Source organism: Caenorhabditis elegans, chromosome I (assembly GCF_000002985.6).
Source record: "Caenorhabditis elegans chromosome I".
Taxonomy (NCBI): Eukaryota; Metazoa; Nematoda; class Chromadorea; order Rhabditida; family Rhabditidae; genus Caenorhabditis; species Caenorhabditis elegans.
This window is the reverse complement of record NC_003279.8, coordinates 2,123,576-2,146,390: the sequence shown is the minus strand read 5'-3', so window position 1 is coordinate 2,146,390 and position 22,815 is coordinate 2,123,576. Positions and strand designations below refer to the sequence as shown.

General features: G+C 33.4%; 1 protein-coding gene across 4 annotated transcripts; it reads right to left on the bottom strand.

Annotated features, from left to right (window-relative positions):
* Positions 1-419: 419 nt before the first annotated feature.
* On the bottom strand, positions 420-17,803 carry Y37E3.17 (Dimethylglycine dehydrogenase, mitochondrial; the record flags this gene model as incomplete). 4 transcript variants are annotated; one of them, NM_001026575.8, is made up of 11 exons in its annotated part: positions 422-704; positions 1,257-1,352; positions 1,408-1,513; positions 3,301-3,938; positions 5,175-5,361; positions 7,153-7,757; positions 9,489-9,860; positions 11,248-11,343; positions 11,471-11,604; positions 12,519-12,539; positions 17,618-17,801. In NM_001026575.8, the coding sequence occupies 11 exons, from the start codon at positions 17,799-17,801 to the stop codon at positions 630-632; spliced, it is 2,514 nt and encodes an 837-aa protein (NP_001021746.1). The 4 variants fall into 4 exon arrangements, with proteins under 4 accessions (NP_001021745.1, NP_001021746.1, NP_001360455.1 ...); NM_001373684.2 differs by having other exon boundaries at positions 630-704; positions 1,408-1,522; NM_001026574.4 differs by lacking the exon at positions 12,519-12,539 and having other exon boundaries at positions 420-704.
* Positions 17,804-22,815: the final 5,012 nt, after the last annotated feature.

Here is a 22,815-nt window from a genome sequence, read left to right as displayed (position 1 = left end):
TGAAGCTATTGTTTATGATGCATGATTAGTATCTTTTTGAATGTGTGTCTGTAAAGTTTCGTAAAGAAAGCTCCCTCAGATATGAGCTTAAACGTCGAGTGGACCCAAAAAACTTTGTAGAAGCCATTTACAAATGTTGCTCTAAAATGACACAAAACTGTTGAAATTTTTTGAAAATGCCCCAGAATATTGCGAGGTGTGTACTTTCCCATTTTTGAAAGTTTGGAACAAATATCCCAATCAGTAGCTTCATGTTGGGCTTAAAGGTCATAAAATGTTGAAAATCGGGCTTTTGCATGTTTCCAGTTATTTCCACGATATGAAAAACAAAAAAGTACACTACCAAAATACTCGGTGAAATTATCGAAAATCTCACAATACTCCAAGTCTCCACACATCCTTCAAGTATTAAATCAAATCAAAAACTGGATACTTTATTTATATTAACCGAATAAGAGCAGGCAGCAGTCAGTGAGAGACTAAAAACTAAGAGAAAAAAAAACGTTCTACACACACATAAAAATGAATACGAAGGGGTCGGGGCAAGGAGGGAAACAACAAATAAATAAAATGGGAAAATCAGAGGGGATTTAGAATTTAAAAAATTTAGTGCCAAAGGGGACGAGGGTTTATTGAATTGGTGGGATCGTTGGGGTCTCCAGACTGGTGGCGAAAAGTCGTTTGTCTCCAATGTCAACGACGAGCTGGAAATTGGGAAAAAAATTTCAACATTTAAATTTTTGTCAAAATTCCAAGTTTTCAGCCAAAACTTTACTATTAAAATTTATTAATCGGATCCTTGAATTTTGAAAAAAAAAAATTTGTCGCACAGAAAACGGGGCGGAGCTTAGCTTTCGCAACACTGCCGCACGGGGTTTGCCTCCGCCCCTTTTCAACTGCTTTTTTGTTGATTTTTTCAATTTTACTTGTCTTTTTCTTTTTCTTTCGAATGAAAATGTTATCCAATTCGAAAAAAAAAAGAAAAAGACTAGTAAATCAACAAAAAAAGCAGTGGAAAAGGGGCGGAGACAAATCCCGTGCGGCAGTGTTGCGAAGGCTACGCTCCGCCCCGTTTTTTGTGCGGCAAAAATTTTTGCAAAATTCAAGGATCGAGAAATATATTTTAATAGTAAATTTTGATGTGAAAATTTGGAAATTTTCAGTTAAAATTTGCAAATTTTCAGTCAAAAACTTCAAATTTTGCAGCGAAAATTCCAATTTTTCAACCAAAATTTTCGAATTTCCCGCCAAATTACCCGTTCGTTCTTTCCAACGGCGTTGTCAATCCACGCGAATGCAATAGGCTTCTGAAGGCGGACATTGTAGGCTCCGGATGTGATCTGGCCGACTCTCTGCAAGAAATATTAAAATTTTTTTGGGGAAAACCACTAAAAATGCCCGTCCTACCGCTTCTTTTCCATCGATTCGAATAACTTCATTTCCGCTTGGAACATATCTATCATCCAACACACATCCCTCTTCCGTATCAAATGTAATCAATGCGAGGCGACGACTGGAATCACTTACAGAGATTAGTTACGTTCAGGAAAAAAGACTACCAAGAAATGGGCGGAGTTTCTCCTCGCCCACGCCCACTTCCTGGACTACGATCGAAATTTGATTTATCGATCCTTGAATTTTGCAAGAAATTTTGTCGCACAGAAAGTGGGGCGGAGCATAGCCTTCGCAACACTGTCGCACGGGGTTTGTCTCCGCCCCTTTTCCACTGCTTTTTTTGTGGATTTTTTTCAATGAAGTTTCGATAGTATTGAAAAAATCCACAAAAAAAGCAGTGAAAAAGGGGCGGAGGCAAACCCCGTGCGGCAGTGTTGCGAACTCTACGCTCCGCCCCACTTTCTGTGCGACAAAAAATTTTGCAAAATTCAAAGATCGATAAATCAAATTTCGAATCGAGTTACGTCCAGGAAGTGGGCGTGGTCTGATAAGCCCCGCCCATTTCTTGGTACTTATTTTGAAGGCTTTTCAAAGTTTTTTTTTTTTTTTTTTTTTTTTCAAATATTTTCCATCATTGTTTCCAGACCATTTTTTGATTTATTCTACTAAAAACTCGAAAAAAATGGGCGGAGAAATAGATCTACGGAAACAAGACCTACCAAAACGAGATCCACGAAAAGAAGATCTACCAAAAGAAGATCTACCAGAACAAGATCCACGAAAACAATCTCTAAGAAAACAAGATCTACGAAAAAAAAGATCTACGAAAACAAGACCTACGAAAACAAGACCTACGAAAACAAGATCTACCAGAACAAGATCTACATTTTGGAGAACTACAAAAACGAGATCTACGGAAACAAGATCTACGACAACAAGATCTCCGAAAACATGATCTACGAAAACAAGATCTACGTTTTCAGAATCTGGCACTGCGGTTTTTGTAGTTTTCTCGAATAAAATCGAAACAATGATGCTCCGATACGCATTGCGCGTTGTTTAGCGTTTTCCAAAAGTTTTTCTTTCAAAAAAGGTTTTTCTAAACGCTAAACAACGCGCGATGCGTAATATCGGAGCATCGTTGTTTCGATTTTCATCGAGAAAATTGCGAAAATCGCAGTTGGCGCGGTGCCAGATCCTGAAAATGTAGATCTTGTTTTCGTAGATACTGTTTTCGCATATCTTCTTTTCGTAGATCTTGTTTTCGTAGACCTAGTTTTCGTAGATCTTCTTTCCGTAGACCTTGTTTCAACTAGATCTTGAAAACATGGCGCCTCGAGATAGTATGCTTCTTTATACAAAAATCGGGAAAAATCTGTTGTTTTAAGCCATTCTATGGGCGTGGTCTGCAAAAAATTTGAAAAAATCTCCAGTTCTCCGTTTCAGCCGATTTTTTTTTCCATTTTTGTTGCAAAAAATTCAATTTTTCGTGTAAAAACAGAGAATAAGCCCCGCCCAGTTTTTAGTAATTTTTTGTGAAAAATGAGAACTGAAACCACGCCCATTTTTCCGTGCCGCGCGCAAGTTTTTCTGCAAATTTTTGTTTTCAATCGAGACAGCGCGCTATTTCGGAGTTTCGTTGTCTCGTTTGAAAACAACACTTTGCAGAAAACTTACGAGCGGCACGGAAAAATGGGCGTGGTTTCAGTTCTCATTCTCGCTGTTCTCCTTTTTTGTGGTGCCTCAACTTTTTTCTATTTTTTGGATCAAAAATTCAAATTTTTTGAGTAAAAAATTCAGCTTTTAGGGTCAAAAATTCAATTTTTAGGGTCAAAAATTTAATTTTTAGGGTCAAAAATTCAATTTTTTCGGACAAAACAGCGAAAAAATAATCAGAGAACGTACTCAAAGTCCTTCTTTTTCAACTCAAGAGCAGATTCCCGTCCAATAAATTCCTTTTTCTCAAAATCAACAAGTCCACCGATTCCACACTCGAATGGATTAGTGTCCAAAGTGAGCTCTTTTCCCCAAATCTTATATCCATGCTCCAATCTCATCATATTCAACGCCGCTTGTCCGAAGTTCACAATTCCGTGTTCACGGCCCGCGCTCATCACAGCATTGTAGAGTTTCGCGGTCTCGGCACGATTGTGGAATAGCTCGTAGGAGAGTTGTCCAGTCGATGTTGATGATCGCGCACAGACGACTCCAACTGGTCCAAGACGAATCATTCGTGTCGATTTCTGTGGGAATCCTTCATCCGAAACATCGGATTTTGTCAGTGCAGACAAAACTTCACGACTTTTTGGTCCGACAAGAGCCAGAGATGCAAGATATTCAGAGACGATAGACACCTGAACATCAAACTTCTTCTCGGCGGCTGCTCTTCGGAGCCAATACAAATCTCGTGATTCTCGTTCGGGCTCGGTGAGCAAGATGAACGCCGAACGCTGGCGATCATGATGGAAAATCATCATTGGACCAAGGATACCTCCGTGACGGGTCAGCATTAGGCCCGAGCTGATTTTTCCGAGTGCTGGGATCTGGAAAAAATTCAATTTTTTTTTTTGGATAAAACTAATTTTTGCAAAATTTCAACAATTTTCTTTATGTCGCCAGTTTCTCGTGAAAATTTATTTTCTACAGAAATTTTCAAAAAAGGTGGTATAGTAGAATTTTTTTATTGCTTCATTAGACTCGAAATAGTCTAAAAACACCGAATTTCATAATAAACTTCTTGAAAAGTTCAACTTCTCAAAAAAAAAAGTTATGACGGCTTAAAAAATGGCCTAAAATTAGTTAAAATTTGAAATTTGACCGACTTGTCAAGCGGCTGGAAACTTCTTTTTTTTTGAAATTACAGTCAAATTTTTAGTATACAATTTAATGCGTTTTCAACTCAATTTAGGTATTTTAAAGTCAATGGACGGCGAGATTTGCTGAAAAAATTTAAAAATATCGGAGGCCCCACCAAAACAGGATTCACGAAAACAGGATGCAGTGGGCGGAGCAAGTTTGTAACTACCGCACACTTTTTTTGCAAGCCTCGCACGTTTTTTCTTTTGAAAAAAAAACAACAATATCATGGAAAAAACGTGTGAGGCTTGCGAAAAAAGTATGCGGTAGTTGCGAACTTGCTCCTCCCACTTCATCCTGTTTTCGTGAATCCTGTTTTGGTGGGGCCTCCGATATTTTTAAATTTTTTCTACCAAATCTCGCCGTCCATTGACTTTAAAATACCTAAATCAAGTTGAAAACCCAAGATAATTACATTCAAAATTTGACGGTGATTTCAAAAAAAATATAGTTTCCAGCCGCTTGACAAGTCGGTCAAATTTCAAATTTTAACTAATTTTAGGCCATTTTTTGAGCCGTCACAACTTTTTTTTTGAGAAATTTTCAAGAAGTTTCATTATGAAATTCGGTGTTTTCAGACAATTTTAAGTAATATAAAGCAATGAAACAAATTCGACTACACCACTTTTAAGGTAATTTTCAGAAATTTCAGATTTTTCAATTTTTCATTCACTTTCCTTAGAGAAAACTCGGAAATTGGCTGAAAAATCGAAAATTTCTCATTTTTTAAAACATTTTTTCGCGGGAAAATGTCTCGAAAAAAAATGTAAAAAAAGTGCTCCAAATCAAGTGAAAAGTTTTTTTTTTGGAAAAAATTGAAAAGCGGAGCATAAAAAGCCAAAAAAAAAATTGCAAAGGGACAAGTTTTCAGTTGTTTTTTTTTGAAATTTTTTTTTTGCAAAAAAAATTCATATATTCTATACCTGAGAAGCAATCGCATAATCCATCAACTTCTCAGCATCATTTCCTTTAACCTCAATTTTTCCCTTCCACGATAAATCGATAACTCCACATTTGTTGGTAACCATTTCATATTCTCGAATTAAAGTCGGAAGGTATTCCTCATTCTGGACACCCATATTGAACGAATTCGCCACTTCCCAACCATTTCTGAAATTATTTAAAGGTGGAGTACCGAAATTTGAGACTTTGCGTTTTTAGACCCAAAAATGGTCCAAACCTACCAAATTCCGTAATGAAACTTTCGGAAAATTTTTCAAAAAAAAGTTATGGCCGCTCAAAGTTTTGGAAAAAATGGCCTATTTTTAGCTAAAATCTCAAATTTTGGCAACTTATTGGTGTCGCAGCGGTTGAAACTTAATTTTTATTTGATTAGCACTCTTTAATGCATATTTTCGCAATTTGTTACGTATTATTTCGTTAATTGAGATGCTTTTACGGTCAATGCGGGCACAAATATGATACAATTTTGTGCCCGCATAAACCGAAAAAGCATCTCAATTAACGAAATAATACGTAACAAATTGCGAAAATATGCATTACCGGATGATAATCGAATAAAAATTAAGTTTCAACCGCTGCGACACTGAAAAGTTGCCAAAATTTGAGATTTTAGCTAAAAACAGGCCATTTTTTCAAAACTTTGAGCGGCCATAACTTTTTTATGAAAAATTTTCAGAACGTCTCATTACGAAATTCGGTAGTTTTGGACCATTTTGGGTCCGAAAAAACAAAGTCTCAAATTTCGGTTAAAGGATTAAAGGCGCAGTACCGAAATCTAGGAAATATTTTCAATTAACTTCAAATTTTCCCCTGATTCTGAATATCTATGTGAAAAATTCCAAAAAATTTCCCTGATTTTATATTTAAGCTTGAAATCACCTTGTTCACCTATGAGATTTCGAATTTTCGCGCCAGAACCGCCATTGTTGATTTACGAGATTTGTGTAGATTTAAGAGATTTTAAATATTTATCGGATGCTGAATTCCGTTTTTCAGCGAGTTTTTTTTCAATATTTTTCTTGAAAACGTGTATTTTAGTCAATTAAACATTAATTATTATCAAAAAACTAGCAAACTTCAAATTGACGACTTGAAAGAAAATCTAAAATTTTGTTAGTTTTTTGATAATAATTAATGTTTAATTGGCTTTAAAATACACGTTTTCAAAAAAAAATTTGAAAAAAAAACCGACGAAAATGAAGAAAACTTTACGGGATCTGGATTTTCGAAAAAAATTTCGATTAGTGGCAACGGAATCAGGAAAAAAAATATAAAATCAAAAAAATATATTAGGAATCAGGGGAAAATTTTGAGTCAATTAAATATATTTTTTAAAAATTTAAAATTGATAAAATCTAGATAACTTCAGAAAATATCAACAAAGAAAATCCAAAACTTTAGGATTTTCAGCACTTTTTTTTTTGAAAATTGAAAAATGTGGGAAATTCGAAAATCTCATAATTTTCAGTTTTCATTATCAATATTAATCAAATTGTATTATACCTAAACGAGAAAGAAGCCCCATCCTTCTTAAGGCAATTTGCCGGAATTGAAAATTTCCGGCAAACGGGCAATTTGCCGGAATTGAAAATTTCCGGCAAACCGGCAATTTGCCGGAATTGAAAATTTCCGGCAAATCGGCAATTTGCTGGAATTGAGAATATCCGGCAAATCGACAATTTGCCGGAATCGAAGATTTCCGGCAAATCGGCAAACCGGCAATTTGCCGGAATTGAAAGTTTCCGGCAAATCGGCAATTTGCCGGAATTGAAAATTTCCGTCAAATCAGCAAAATTTGCCGAATTTTCCGACAAATCAATTTGCCGTGAAACGAGCAAGCATATTTTCAAAACGATTCTTGAAAAAATGTGGGAAATTCGAAAATCACATAATTGTCAGTTTTCAATATCAATATTTATCAAATTGTATTATATGTACCTAAACGAAAAGGAAGCCCCATCCTTCTTAAGTCTTCCATAGACTCCACTAATTCGATCAGTCGGTCGTCCAGCCGATCGATCAGTATACGACCAGTTATAGTACATGGAGTACGTCTCACGAGATCGTTCAGTAAAGAATTTTCGATCTCCCCATCTCTCATATCTACTCGCATCCGTATCAAACAACTCTGCCGGTGGTTCTCCATCAACTATCCAATCAGCTAAATATTTTCCAATTCCACCACCACTGCTGACTCCATCGAGGAAACCAGTTGACATCCAATAATTCTTATCATATGGTCCAACTAGCGGATAACCATCTGGAGTCATACTAAATACGGCAGCTCTTGCATCAACTTTCGACCCTTGAAGGCCTGGAATCAGATCACAAGCCCGTTTGTAGGCATCATCTAGGCGTGAGAAATCTGCTTGAATTGATTTCGATCCTTCAGTTGGTACTCCTTTCTTGTACCAATCTTCACGGATTACGGTCTTTTCAAGACTCTCGAAACCTCCGAAAAGATAGTCATCTCCACTTTTTCGTACGTAGAATGTCGAATCATGATCGATGATTGCTGGTGTTGGTCCTGGCGTTTTGTTTGGCTGAAAATTATTAATTTTCAATGTGTAAAGTTTTTTTTTTTTTTGAATTCAAAAAAATCCTTGGATTTTCAGCAATTCAAAGCCCTAGAAAATTGAATTTCGCACGATTTTTTTTGTGATAAACATTCAGATTTTAAAGGTGGTGTAGTCGAATTTTGTTTTATTGTTTTATTAGACTTAAAATTGTCTGAAAACATCGAATTTCATAATGAATCTTCTTGAAACCTTCAACTTCTCAAAAAAAGTTATAAACGACTCAAAAAATGGCCTAAAATTAATTAAAATTTGAAATTTTACCGACTTGTCAAGCGGTTGGAAACTTTTTTTTTTTTTGAAATCACCGTCAAATTTTGAGTTTACAATTTAATTATCTCGGTTTTTCAACTTCATTTGGGTATTTTAAAGTCGATGGCGAGATTTTTAAATTTTTTTTTCAGCAAATCTCTTCTTACATCGACTTTAAAATACCTAAATGAAGTTGAAAACTCAAGATAATTAAATTGTATACCCAAAATTAGACGGTAATTTCAAAAAAAAATAGTTTCCAGCCGCTTGACAAGTCGGTCAAATTTCAAATTTTAACTAATTTTAGGCCATTTTTTGAGCCGTCATAACTGTTTTTTGAGAAGTTTTCAAGACGTTTCATGATGAAATTCGGCGTTTTTAGACAATTTTGAGTCTAATAAAGCAATAAAAAAATTCGACTATTTTTTTTTTGAAAATTGACTTCAAAAACTGCTCCTTACTTTGATCCAAACAAAAAAAAACGATTTTTTTCCAATTTCTTAATTTTTCAAGTTCCTGAGCTTTTTTTTTTCGTTTTTTGATCAGACATTTTGTAATTTTACAGGCAAAAATTTTTTAAAAATTTAAATTTTTCTGAAATTCTGAAATTTAAATTTATCGGCAAATTTCGTTGAAAAAAAATTGTAAGATAATTTCATTGTATACTCAAAGTTTGACGGTCTCGGTAAATCGCCGCAACTTATGCACCAAAAAAAAACGTTGCTAAAGTTGGGCAAAATATCTTAGTTGGGGATACCCACAAAATTTGCAATGAAAATTTTTGAAAAATTGGCTGAACTCGGTTAAAAAAGTCGTCTAAAGGCGGGAAAGAAGTTGCTAAAGATAGCTTAAAAGTTGCGAGAAAATAAAATTGGTAGAAAAGTTGCAAATGTTGGTGGATAAGTTGCGGCGAATTGCCGAGGTGATTTCAAAAAAAAAAAAGTTAGTTTCCAGCCGCTTGACAAGTCGGTCAAATTTCAAATTTTAACTAATTTTAGGCCATTTTTTGAGCCATCATAACTTTTTTTTTGAGAAGTTATTATAAAATTCGGTGTTTTCAGACAATTTTGAGTCTAATAAAGTAATTTTTAAAAAATTCAAATTCACCACCAGGGCTGTTGTTTTTTTTGTTGGTTTTTTGGGATCAAAAAAACCAAAAAAAAAAAACCAAAAAATTAAACAAAGAATAACAAAAAAAATTTTGTTCAATTTTTATAACAATTACATGAAAAATTCCGTTTTGTCCCGTTTGAAATCAAGAGATTTTTTTTTTTGAAAAATTAGATTTTTTGTTTTTTGGCCCAAATTTCAAACAAAAAAAATTTGTATTTTTGGTTGAAAATGTTTTTTTGCAACAGCCCTGTACACCACCTTTAAAGAATTACTGTAGTTTTCGCTACAAGATATTTTGCGCGTCAAATATGTTGTGCAATACGCATTAATTACCGTAAGCACAGCATATTGATGCTCAACGACAACAACAGGTAGAGCATGTCCAGAGAGCCGTGCAATATCATTTGCCCAAATTCCGCCAGCATTAATCAAATTCCTTGTGGTAACGAGTGTTCCATCTTCCAACGCAATAATCCAATGTCCTTTCTCCTTATCATATTTAATTTCTTTCGGAATTGCACCATCAATCACTTGTGCTCCACCATTTTTGGCTCCAACGACGAGAGCCTGAGTGAGAGCCCGAGCCGAGATAGTTCCATCGTTGGTTGTGTGAAGAGCTCCGAGGATTTTCGAGTGATCTACGTCTGGAGCAAGCTCTCGGACTTGATCCGGGGTGAGGAGCGTCGTTTTGCATACATCTCCTTCCTGAAAATTATTATAAATTTTTTTTTGATTTTTTTTTTTCAAATTATACAGGGCTCGTAGACAAATTTTTGCAAAATTTCGAAATGGTGAAATTTTTTCGTAGATAAGTTTTTCAAAAATATGATATTTTGCTCATTTTCGAGATCAATTTTTTTTTCAAAAAATGGTTTTTAACGTACTTTTTCGCACATTAAAATAACAATGTCAAAATTTTCGATAAACTGTTTTTTATGTTTTTTTTTTTTGAAGATTTTCAAAGACAAAAATTTTTACCCGTTTTTAAAAAATATATCCAGGGCTCGTAGTAAATCCACTGAAAACTTTGAATTTTTTCTCGAAAAATGGTTTAAACGTATTTTTTCGCACTTTTATTTTAAAAAATGTTAGCATTCTTCATTGGTGTGAAAAAATGTTTTAAAAAGATTTCTTCGAATATTAAAAAAAAAAATTTTATCCCTTAAAAAGATATCCAGGGCTCGTAGAAAATAGACTTAAAAAGTTGACATTTTTTGCAAAATTTGAGTTTTCGAGTTTTTTTAATCGAAAAATGGTTTTTTAACGTACTTTTTCACACATTTGAAAAAATTTCAAATTTTTCGATAAACTGTTTTTAAACGCTTTTTTTTGTTTTTGAACATATTTTTTCGCAAATTTTTCAAAAATATAATCTTTCTTTTTTTCGAGTCATTTTTTTTTTGAAACGTACTTTTTCGCACTTTTTTTTCAATATTCAAATTTTTCGAAAACTGTTTTTAAACGTATTTTTTTGGAAAAAAAAAACATTTTTTAAACCCATTTTTAAAAAATATAACCAGGGCTCGTTGCAAAAAATTTGGGTTTTCGAGTTTTTTTTTCTCGAAAAATGCGTTTTTTTCGAAGATTTTTCAAAAAAAAACGTTTTTTTCGAAGATTTTTCAAAAAAAAAAAATTTTTTAACCCAATAAAAAAAAAAGATATCCAGGGCTCATGAAAATAGACGAAGAAATTAGAAAAATTTCTTACTTTTTTTTCAGAAAAATAGTTTTAATTTTTTTTTTCGCACATACATTTTTTTTGACATTTTTCGAATATTTTTCAAAAACAAAATTTTTTAACCCAAAAAAAATTTTTTTTTTCAAAATTTCCAGTGAAATAAAATTTTTTTTCAGAAAAAACATGTGTTTCTCAATATTTTGACACTAAACATGGCGCAATAGGTAATTTTGTGGAAATTTTTAAAATTTATGTTTTTGCCAAAAAGTACGTCTAAAAACCAATTTTTTGAAAAAATCTCAAATTTTCGCAAAAAAAGGTTTTTTTAATTTGGCGTCCTAAATCAGATTTTCCTCGAAAATTCGAATTTTTCAGTAAAAAAATCCGTTTTTCTCGCTTTTTTCCACGTATTAACCTTATAGTAATCACGGTTCACATATTTTCTGAATTCAGCCAATCGAGTCTCATTTGTGGCCAATCGGATGGTTCCAGTTGGTTGGAAGTCAATGTTCTGGAAAAATTGATAATTTTTATCGATTTTAGTAGTGAATTTTGGATTCAAATTCGAAAAAAAAAGAAAATTTCAAATTTTTTTAAAAATTCAAAATTTTCCTAAAACTGTTTTTCAAAAACCGTACCACTCCGGTTTCGGCTTCCAATTTCGAGTAGAGCTCGATGGAATGAGCCAAAATCGGCTTATATCTGTGAGCTGGATGACTGGCTGACACGAGACCAGGAGAATGGAAGGATGTTCCAGATGGTGATGCAACGCCTGAAAAAGTTGGAGATTTTTCAATTTTAAATGTAGACTAGCTTTTTTCACTAAATTAGCACATTCTTCTATTGGGGGAAAAAAAAGGAATTTAAAGGGGATTTCATGCTTTTTTTTGTTGGGAATCAAACTACCAGAATTGAAAACTTATGTCGAATCGGCAAACCGAAAAATTGCCGGAATTGAAACAATCCGGCAAATCGGCAATTTGCCGAAAACGAAAATATCCGGCAAAAGTGCAAAAAGACACTTTGCCGGAATTGAAAACATCCGGCAAATCGGTAAATCGGCAAATTGCCGAAAATGAAAATTTCCGAAAAATCGGCAATTTGCCGAAAACGAAAATATCCGGCAAAAGTGCAAAACGGCACTTTGCCGGAACTGAAAACATCCGGCAAATCGGTAAACCGGCACTTTGCCGGAATTGAAATTTTCCGGAAAATCAGAAACTTGCCGGAATTTAAAAATTTCCGGCAAATCGGTAACTCGGCAAATTTCCGGCAAATTGGCAATTTGCCAAAAATGAAAATTTCCGGCAAATCAGCTAAATTGGCATTTGTCGAAATTTGCCGAATTTATCGAAAAAAAATTGCCGAAAAGTTTTCTGATTTTAGCTTAAATTTTAGAGGAAAAATTGAAATTTTACTGAATTTCGTTATAAAATTTTTTAGAAATTTAAATTATCAGGTTTTCGCCTATATTTTAAAATTGTTCCTAAATTTTCACGAAAATATCGTAAAAAATCCAATTTTTCGCCTAGTTAACAGCAATATTGCCGAATTTGGTTAATTAAAACTCGATTTTATATTTTTTTTGGTTTACTATTAGTTTTTTTTCAAAAACACAACAAAAAAGTGTGAATACAACAACACGATTGCATGCTTGTAAACTACAAACTACAAGTAAAACATTACCGTGTACGCCGAAGTCTCCATCTATAATTTGGAAGGGTTTTTTGAGGGGGAAAAATCAAAATTTTTCGCTAAAAATACAAGTTGCTAGTAATTTTTTTTTTCAAATATTTTAAACTAAATTTCCAGTCAAAAATTACAGTTTAAAGGTGGTGTAGTCAAATTGTTTTTATTGAATTTTTAGACTCAAAATTGTATGAAAACACCGAATTTCATAATGAAACTTCTTGAAAACTTCTCAAAAAACAGTTATGACGGCTCAAAAAATGGCCTAAAATTAGTTAAAATTTGAAAGACTTGTCAAGCGGCTGGAAACTGCATTTTTTTGGAATCATCGCCAAATTTCGCGTGTCGTCTTCATCCGCGAAATGGCTGAACCATCTGATAAAGCAAAACGACGCAAGACCGGTAAAGATGAAGAAGCTGTTGTGAGTGGAGATTCGGTTGATGAAAAGATTGAAGCGTACTTCAAGACGGATAAGTTCATTGCCTCCAAGATGGATGTTTTTGATAGATGTTTGGGAAAATACTTCGAGAAGTTTCTTACTCCGATTAATGTATCAATCGATTCGTTGACGAAACAATTAGAAGAACAGAAAAAGAAATTAGATGCTTTGGAGCTAGAGTTGAAAAATGGATGTAACCCAGTCGAAGAAAACTATGCCGATATCAAAGAACGAAGAAGATCCATTGTCATAAGAAATGTCCCAGAGTCTGATTCCCGGTTCCAGCACGAGCAGAATTTCAACAATGTGAAGCGTGTGAGAATGCTGTTTCAATTCTTGGATATAGGAGCAGCCCCATGTCGATTTATCGTATAGGCAAGTGACGGGTCTCAGTAATCAATACTCTGTCTTCCGTACGGATCGTGCTAAAGGTAAACGAGGTGGAGGTGTTTGTAATGTGGTAAAAGTAGAAATCCCATGTGAAACAGTAGTTTCAGAATCTAAAATTAACGCTTATGAAATTCTCGTAAATGACCTGAACATTGACGTAGTTCCCTTTAGAATCATAAACATATATCGTACTCCTTCTTGCACTTATCAAAATACTGTTAGACTAATTAGTAAAATTGAAGACCTTGTGGAACATCAAGGCAAAGTTGTAGTTGTGGGAGATCTTAATATTGGAGGTATCGACTGGGACCTCAACGACTCTAAAACTAAATTAGGTTCTTTATTAGTAGATCTGTGCAAAAACCATAATCTGGAACAATATGTCAAAATGCCAACCCGCAAATCGAAAATTCTGGATGTTGCTCTTTCTAATTCCGTAATCAGCAATTTAAACATCATGGCCCCAATAGGGTCTAGTGACCACAATACCATTAAGTTTACGGTACAGCTCTTACAAAATATATCTGTCCCTAAGAAAATGATACCAGATTTTTCGAAACTGGACTGGCCCTGCTGTGCAACATACTTTGAAAACATAGAGTGGGGAAAGGTATTTGATACCCGTTCCCACGTGAACGATATTTATGAATGCTTTCTAGGCCACATTAGAACAATGTTCTCGCAGGCAGTCCCAACTATGCCGATGCCAGAGACTTCAAAACCAGTGCCTCAATATTTAAGGTCTTTTGAACAAATGGTAAAAAACCAATTCAGCAAAACGATAATGTCGAAAACTATGAATGATTTTATAGAATACATTTACCTAGCGAGAAAATATAGAAAAAAGTTGCGGAAGTATCTAAGTAACCTGGAGGTAAAGCTATTAAAAAAAAGGGCAATAGTAAGTTTAGTAAACACGCAAAAACTCTTCTGAACCCGCGAAACTGTAGTGTTCCAACCCTGATAGATAATGACGAAAATGAAATTGTCTCTGAACTAGACAAAGCAAATCTTCTAGCATCCTACTACTTGAGGCTCAGTATACAAATCAAAATAACAAGAATTTTGCTCTAGCCGATGATTTTGTATCAGAGCAACCAATTCCCTGGGTTACTGATGCAGAAGTTCTGAAAGTGATCATGGCCTCGAAAAAGTCTTGCTCTGTAACAAGCGACCAGGTCCCATTTACGTTTATAAAAATACTATCGTCTCTCATCAGTAGCGTTCTGGCCCAGATTTTCAACTTGAGCATGATGAGAGGGCAAGTCCCGCACGCTTGGACCAAATCCATTGTAATACCTCTTGGAAAAATCACTAACGCTAACAATCCAACCGACTTCAGACCCATTAGCTTGACCTCGCACTTGTGCAGAGTTTACGAAAGATGTATATTAGCAAAAATTGAGTTATTTCTAGTAGATAACAAATTTTGGTCACAAAATCAACATGGATTCCGCCCCAGAAAATCAACGGTGACTAATATGTTAGAATCTTTGAATGATTGGACTAAAAGTATTGATCTCGGTGAGCAAATCGATATCATATACCTAGACTTTTCCAAGGCTTTCGACCGGCTCCCACATGACTTACTTTTAGATAAACTCGTATCTTTAAGAATGAACAAAAATTTACTGATATGGTTGAATGAATTTCTGTCAAATAGAAGCTTTAGGGTTAGAATTGGGCAAACGCTGTCATCCAGAAAATTGGCCACCTGTGGCGTCCCACAAGGCGCAGTTCTGTCACCACTTTTGTTTGGTATCTATGTTAATGATATATCATCAATATTACCCGAAAAAGTAGCATGTAAGCAGTTTGCAGATGACACGAAATCGTATGTATCGACCCCTAAGACTGAAAGCGAAAACAATTTACAGTCTGCTCTAGATGCTGTAGTAGATTGGACAAGGGGATCAAAACTCACTCTAAACCAATCTAAGACAGTTCACGTCACAGTAGGAAAACGTAGAATAGATTTCAAATACCACCTAGACGGTTACCCTATTGAGCGAAAAGCTATTACCCGAGACCTTGGATTTTTAATCTCTGAAAAGCTGGATTTCTCTGAGCATTGGAGGAAATGTATCAATCTAGCTAAATTTCAACTGGCCAACATGTTCAACCAGTACAGTACCTCCAATAAGAAACTAATGATTCTCTTATACAAAACTTTCATATGCCCTCGTTTAGAATATGGAACAGTAGTGTCTTCTCCGACAAAAAAATCGGATGAGAAAGCAATAGAGTCTGTACAAAACGCATTCACTAGGCGCCTTTATAGTAGAATCAAAAAAAGATATATTAATCCAACTGATAAAGATTACAAAACTGCCATGGAACGTAACGAACTATTCGACCTCCAAACCTTAAGCACGAGACGTAAAATAATTGACAGAATCCAAATAATCAGAATGAATACTGGTAAAGTAGACTTAAAAACATATGAGTTTTTTGAGCAACAAGAGACCCACACTCGTTCTAAAAAGAAATATATCTGGAGCACAGGAAAATCTAAACTTAGGAGACACTTTTTTGTTAACAGAACACTACCCACAATGAAGCAACACTGATCTAATGTTACCTTATCCTCACTTCTATCCATCATTTATTCTTGCCATTTATACATCGATATTTCTGTTTTTTGCTTCTTCTCCAATGTAGCCATCATTTTCTTCTCATCTCTTTTTATTTTTGTTTCGTTTTATTTGTGTAATTTATTTATGTAACCACTTGTGATGGTTTGTATCTATTAATGTGTGTTTTTTTTTTCTACCTCACGATATTTTACTATCGTAATAAATTAAATTAAATTAAATTAAATTTTGGGTATACAATTTAATGCGTTCTCAACTCGATTTAGGTATTTTAAAGTCGATGGACGGCGAGATTCGGTAGAAAAAATTTAAAAATCTGTCTGAGACCCCACCAAAACAGGAAAACAGGATGCAGTGGGCGGAGCAAATTCGCAACTACCCCGCACACTTTTTTCGCAAGCCTCGCACGTTTTTTCCATGATATTGTTGCATTTTTTTTTCAAAAGAAAAAACTTTTTTTCAAGAAGTTTCATTTTGAAATTCGATGTCTTCAGACAATTTTGAGTCTAATAAAGCAATTTTTTAAAAAAATCGACTACTTTTTTTGGTACTTGTGTATTACATGCCATACTCATTTTAATAGTAATTTTTTAAGCCATGAAAAACAAAAACGTGAACCACACTTTTGTATTTTTAGGCTTAGGAAATAACATTTTCTAAGCCTAAAGAGGAAAAATGTATATCACGTTTATTTTAATTGGAGAAATTAATGACAATTTAATTCAATTTAAAAATGAGGGCATGTAATACACAACACTGCAACATTTTCCTCACGAGGGACGAGGAAAAGTGGTTTCTAGGCCATGGCCGAGGGGCCGACAAGTTTCAGCGGCCATTTATCTTGCTTTGTTTTCCGCCTGTTTTCTTTCGTTTTTCCCCGATTTTTTTCGTTTTTTCTTAATAAAACTGATAAATAAATATTTTTTGCAGATGCTAAAACAATTTCCAAGTAAAAAAATTATGTATTCTTTTTTCATAACGAGACCGCTGAAAAAGTTTTGAGGTTTTCAAAATTCGACATTTTGTGCGAAAACCTCGACTTTTTCACTAAAAAATTTGAATTTTGAAAACCTCAAAACTTTTTCAGCGGTCTCGTTATGAAAATCAGGTAGTTTCAACATCTAAGCGGTATATTTATCATGTTTGGAAAAAAGTTTAGGTTTGGTATTCCCGTAATCCATCATATTGCATTGACCACTTTCACCGCTGCTTGCCCACTGAATACATAATTTTTTTACTTGGAAATTGTTTTAGCATCTGCAAAAAATATTTATTTATCAGTTTTATTAAGAAAAAACGGGGGAAAGATCGGTGTAAAACGAAAGAAAACAGGCGGAAAACAAAGCAAGATAAATGGCCGCTGAAACTTGTCGGCCCCTCGGCCATGGCCTAGAAACCACTTTTCCTCGTCCCTCGTGAGGAAAAAGTTGCAGTGCACAAGTACCCTTTTTTTTTGAAAATTGACTTCAAAAACTGCTCCCTAAGTTGGTCCAAACGAAAAAAAAAGTGTTTTTTTTTCAATTTTTTGATTTTTCAAGTTCCTGCGTTTGTTTCCGTTTTTTGAGCAGACATTTTGTAATTTTACAGGCAAAAATTTTTTTTCCTGATTTTTCAGTCGAAAATCATATTGTTTCATTCAAAAATTTCCTCCAATTAATTAATTATTAATTACCGGATGCTCTTTCCAAGAGGAGTACATCTTTGATATTTCTCTTCGTCAAATGATAAGCTACAGAGCTTCCAGCTACACCGGAACCGAGAACACATGCGAATACGTGTTTTGTCGATGAAGAATTTCGAATCGATGTGTGCAGGTCTGACGACGTGCGAATCAGTGAACGAGACGCGTGAAGCATCTGTAAATTGAAATAAATTGTACTTGAAAAAAAATTATTTGATGAAAAAAATGTTACGAAACAATGAAAATGTATATATATGGCAGGGGTGGGCGGAAATTGCCGTTCAGCATTTGTCGACAAATTCGACAAATTGCCGGTTTGCCGGAAATTTTCATTCTTGGCAAATTGTCAATTTGCCGACTTGCCGGAAATGTTCAATTCCGGCAATTTTCCGGTTTGCTGATTTGCCGGAAATTTTCATTTTCGGTAATTTGCCGAATATCAGATTTGCCGGAAATTTTCTTTTTTGGCAAATTGTCAATTTGCCGATTTTCCGGAAATTTTTAATTCCGGCAATTTTCCGGTTTGCCGATTTGCCGGAAATTTTCATTTTTGGCAAATTGTCAATTTGCCGATTTTCCGGAAATTTTTAATTCCGGCAATTTTCCGGTTTGCCGATTTGCCGGATATCATTTTTTTGAATGTTTAGAGGGATTTTTTATAAAACGGAAACGCTTAAAACTGTGTCTTTTTGAATATTTTCCGTTTTTTCTACATATTTTTATAGAAATTACTTAATTTCGGCAAATTCAGCAAATTTGCCGGAAATTTTTAATTCCGGCAATTTGCCGATTTGCCGGAAAAAATCGTTTGCCGCCCACCCCTGATATTTGGAAAAAATGGGAAAAAGGAAAAATTATATACATGTTTTGAAAAAAATTTAAAAAATACCTGAATTTAGTAAATTTCCTGGAAGTTTTCTTTATTTTATTATTTTTCGAATTTTATACCTAGAAAATGTAAATGTTATTACGGGAGCACAAAATTCTGAGAATTTTTTGAAATATATTATACACAAATTTAATTTCAAGTTTTTGCTCTAATATATTACGGGAACACAAAATTCTGAAAATGCGTATTACACAACATATTTTACGCGCAAAATTATTATTATCTCGTAGCGAAAACTTATGACTACTGTAGCGCCCTTGTGTCGATTTACGTGATCTCGCGATTGTTGAATATATTTTATTTTCGAATTTTGACAGCGATGTATTCAATTTTTCTTCGTTTTTTCGTATTGTTTTGTCACTTTTTTGCTTTTTATTCAATATTTTAACCATAAATAATAGTAAATTATTTTATTGAAAATACGTTTTTCAATTAAAATAATTTACCATTAGTTATAAATAAAATATTGAATAAAAAGCAAAAAAGCGACAAAACAATACGAAAAAAAACCAAGAAAAATTGAATATATCGCTGTCAAAATTCGAAAAGAAAATATTTTCAACAATCGCGAGATCCCGTAAATCGACACAAGGTCGCTACAGTAGTCATAAGTTTTCGCTACGAGATATTAATAATTTTGCGCGTAAGATGTGTTGTGTAATACGCATTCTCAGAGATTTTGTGTTCACGTAATATATTAGAGCAAAACCTTGAAATTAAAATTTTGAATAATATAATATTTCAAAAAGTTGTTGGTTGTTTGCAATTTTTTTAAAATTTTTTTCATTTCAAAGGGGGCTATTTTCAAATAAATAAAACACATTTCCCAAAACCCAGAAGAAATTCAAATTTTTCCAGCAAAAAAATAAATAAATATCCAAGGGCCCCCAACAAGGACAGGAATACACACAAACGGACGGGAAAAAAATCGAGACAAGAGAACGTTCCGCCCGTCTGCATCTAGAAGGAGACCCAGATGGAGTGAGTGAGTGGGTGGTGGTGGAGATACGAAAAAGGGAATGCAACACACACACACACACAAAAACTATTTATGGAGTCATTGTGTTGAGGGAGTATTTACATGGTTTGTAAATATTCAATGTTGTTTTTGAATTTGTAACAAAAATAATTAATTAAGATAAATGTTTAAATGATAGTATTTCACGAGTTTTTTATGTTTTTTTTTCGGAAACTGCAGTCGTTGAGGGAAGGAGTAAACAAACAAAAGAGATCAGTAGATCAAAATAAAAAGTTATTCAGAATGTCGTTATTAGAATATTTTCAGGTTCAAAGAACAAAGAACAGCTGCAAAACATTAATTTCTGTGGAGATTGGGTTATTCAAGTAATGTTGCAAAATGTAGTCGATTTTTTTTAAAAAATTGCTTTATTTGACTCCAAATCGTCTGAAAACACCGAATTTCATAATGAAACTTCTGGAAAACTTCTCAAAAAAAAGTTATGACGCCTCAAAAAATGGTCTAAAATTAATTAAAATTTGAAATTTGACAGACTTGTCAAGCGGCTGAAAACTAACTTTTTTGAAATAATCGTCTAATTTTGAGTATACAATTTAATTATCTTGGGTTTTCAACTTGATTTAGGTATTTTAAAGTCGATGGACGAAGAGATTTTTAAAAAATTTTAACCAAATCTCGCCGTCCAATTCTAGTTTTCTATGTAAAATCGCTGATCGTCTCATTTTCGCGGGAATTCAAGTTTAGCAGTAAAACTAATTTCAGCATTTTTTTTCCAAAAATTTCAAAAAACCTCGATCTTCTAGAATATACTTTTTCGTTAAAGATTGGGTACCGAAATCTGGGAAATATTTTTAATTGACTCAAAATTTTCCCCTGATTTCGAATATCTATGTGAAAAAAATCAAAATTTCCCTGATTTTATACTTTAGCTTGAAATCGCAGAATTTCATTTGTGCTCGCATAACTTTTTTCAAATACGCGCTCAAATAAATTCTCACTGGAGCGCGCTTTGATTTTCTTCATTTAAATATTTTATTTATTTTTCGCCGAATTCAGTTTTTTAAAACCAGTTTCATTCATTTTTGTAGAGTTTTTATCGGTTTTTTTTCTGAAAAATATTTTTTTTTGACAAAAATGAATAAAACTGGTTAAGAAAAACTGAATTCGGCGAAAGATAAATAAAATAATTAAATGAAGAAAATCAAAGCGTGCTCCAATGAGGATTTCTTTGGGCTCGTATTTGAAAAAGGTGATGCGGGGGCACAAATGAAATTCGGCGATTTCAAGCTTAAATATAAAATCAGGGAAATTTTTTTGAATTTTTTTCCGGAATCAGGGGAAAATTTGGAGTCAATTAAAAATATTTTCACAGATTTCGGTACTCCACTTTTAATAAATTACGATAGAGTCCTAAAAATCTAGATCTAGAAAAAAACCTTGGTGTTTTTTTTTGTCGTCAAAAGCATATTTATTTATATACTCCCCTGGAAAAAAAAGCACGCGCAAAAAATGAAAACGTGCAGCAAGTAGGAATCACGTTCTTTCCCCTCCCCGGGCAGCCACTGTTTTCGATTGGAAAAAGCATGAGAGAGAGAGAGAGAATGGGGAAAAAAGAGAGATGGTGTGCTTACAAATAGAGTGCACAACACACACACACACACAAACAACTCTCTTTTGTTATCAACAAGTCAAGAAATAAGAAAAATAAGAACTTTGTGTTTATCCGGTTGACCCCTCAATGGGTCTGTGATTTATCAGAATTTCGATAATTTCTATGGGAAAATTGAAATTTTGTTTTATTTTTGAAGGTGGCGTAGCAAAATTCTTTCGAATTTTCTAACGAGATGTCTCGAAAAGTTCTCACAAGGAAAGGTTTTACTGAATTCTAGGTCAAGTAAATGGCCTTAAAAGTGGCTATGAGCGGTTAAAAATTGTTTTTGGGGGTCTTTAGGGTCAAACAAACAATGTGGAAGCTTTTTGGAAATTTTTATTTTTTTGCAAAAAATCTGAAATTTTTGCGGTCCAGTGGAAGCCAAATTTTTGGAAACATACGTCTCGATTCGAAGTCCGGGACTAGATTAACTTACTTTCCTTGTCAGACAATTCTTATTACAGGAACACGAAATCTCTGAGAATGCGTATTACACAACACATTTGACGCGCAAAATTATCAATATCTCGGAGCGAAAACTTATGACTACTGTAGCGCCCTTGTGTCGATTTACGGGATCTCGCGATTGTTGAATATATTTTATTTTCGAATTTTGACAGCAATATATTCAATTTTTCTTCGTTTTTTTTCGTATTGTTTTGTCATTTTTTTGCTTTTTATTCAATATTTTATTCATAACTAAATGGTTTTAATTCAAAAACGTCCAATATTTAAAACACGTTTTCAATTAAAATAATTTAGTTATGAATAAAATATTGAAAGAAGCACGAAAATGACAAAGCAATAAGAAAAAACGGAGAAAAATTGAATATATCGCTGTCAAAATTCGAAAAGAAAATATTTTCAACAATCGCGAGATCCCGTAAATCGACACAAGGGCGCTACAGTAGTCATTAGTTTTCGCTACGAGATATTCTGCGCGTCAAATATGTTGTTCAATACGCATTCTCAGAATTTTGTGTTTCCGTAATATGCTACAAAAGGTGATCAAATGACATTGAAAAGTTTAAAAAATTGAGATTTTAGCTGAAAATAGGAATTTTCTTCTAAAAATTACAAAACAGCCTTAAAATGTAATTTTTAACTTAAAAAAAAGGTCGTTCTTCTTATTTTTGAAAATTTCCTAAATTTGCAAAAAATATTTAAATTTTGAATTTTTGAAATTTAAACTTTTAAAAAGTCGGATTTTTTTAAACTGAAATGCAATTTTTAAATAACAAAAAGGGTGTTTTTCCTATTTTTAAATTTTTTTCCAAATTTGCAGAAAAATATTTAAATTTTTGAATTTTTTGAATTTAAACTTTTAAAAAGTCGGATTTTTTTGGCAAAATAAAATTAAAAAATTTTAAATGATATTTTTCTTATAAATTTTAGTTTTAGTTGAAACAATTCGAAAAAATTGGAAAAATGCAGAAATATTAAAAATCGAGTATACACGCTAAATTTTTTTTTTTTAATTGAGATTAGCTGAAAATAGGTTTTTTTTTTTTCCTAAAAAACACAAAATTTGAAAACTGGCTTAAAATGTAATTTTTTTCAATTAAAATTTTTTTTACTTATTTTTCAATTTTTTTTAAAAATTTAAACATTTAAAGTCGGATTTTTTGGCAAAATTAACTAAAACATTGGTTTTTGTTCTTAAATTTAAA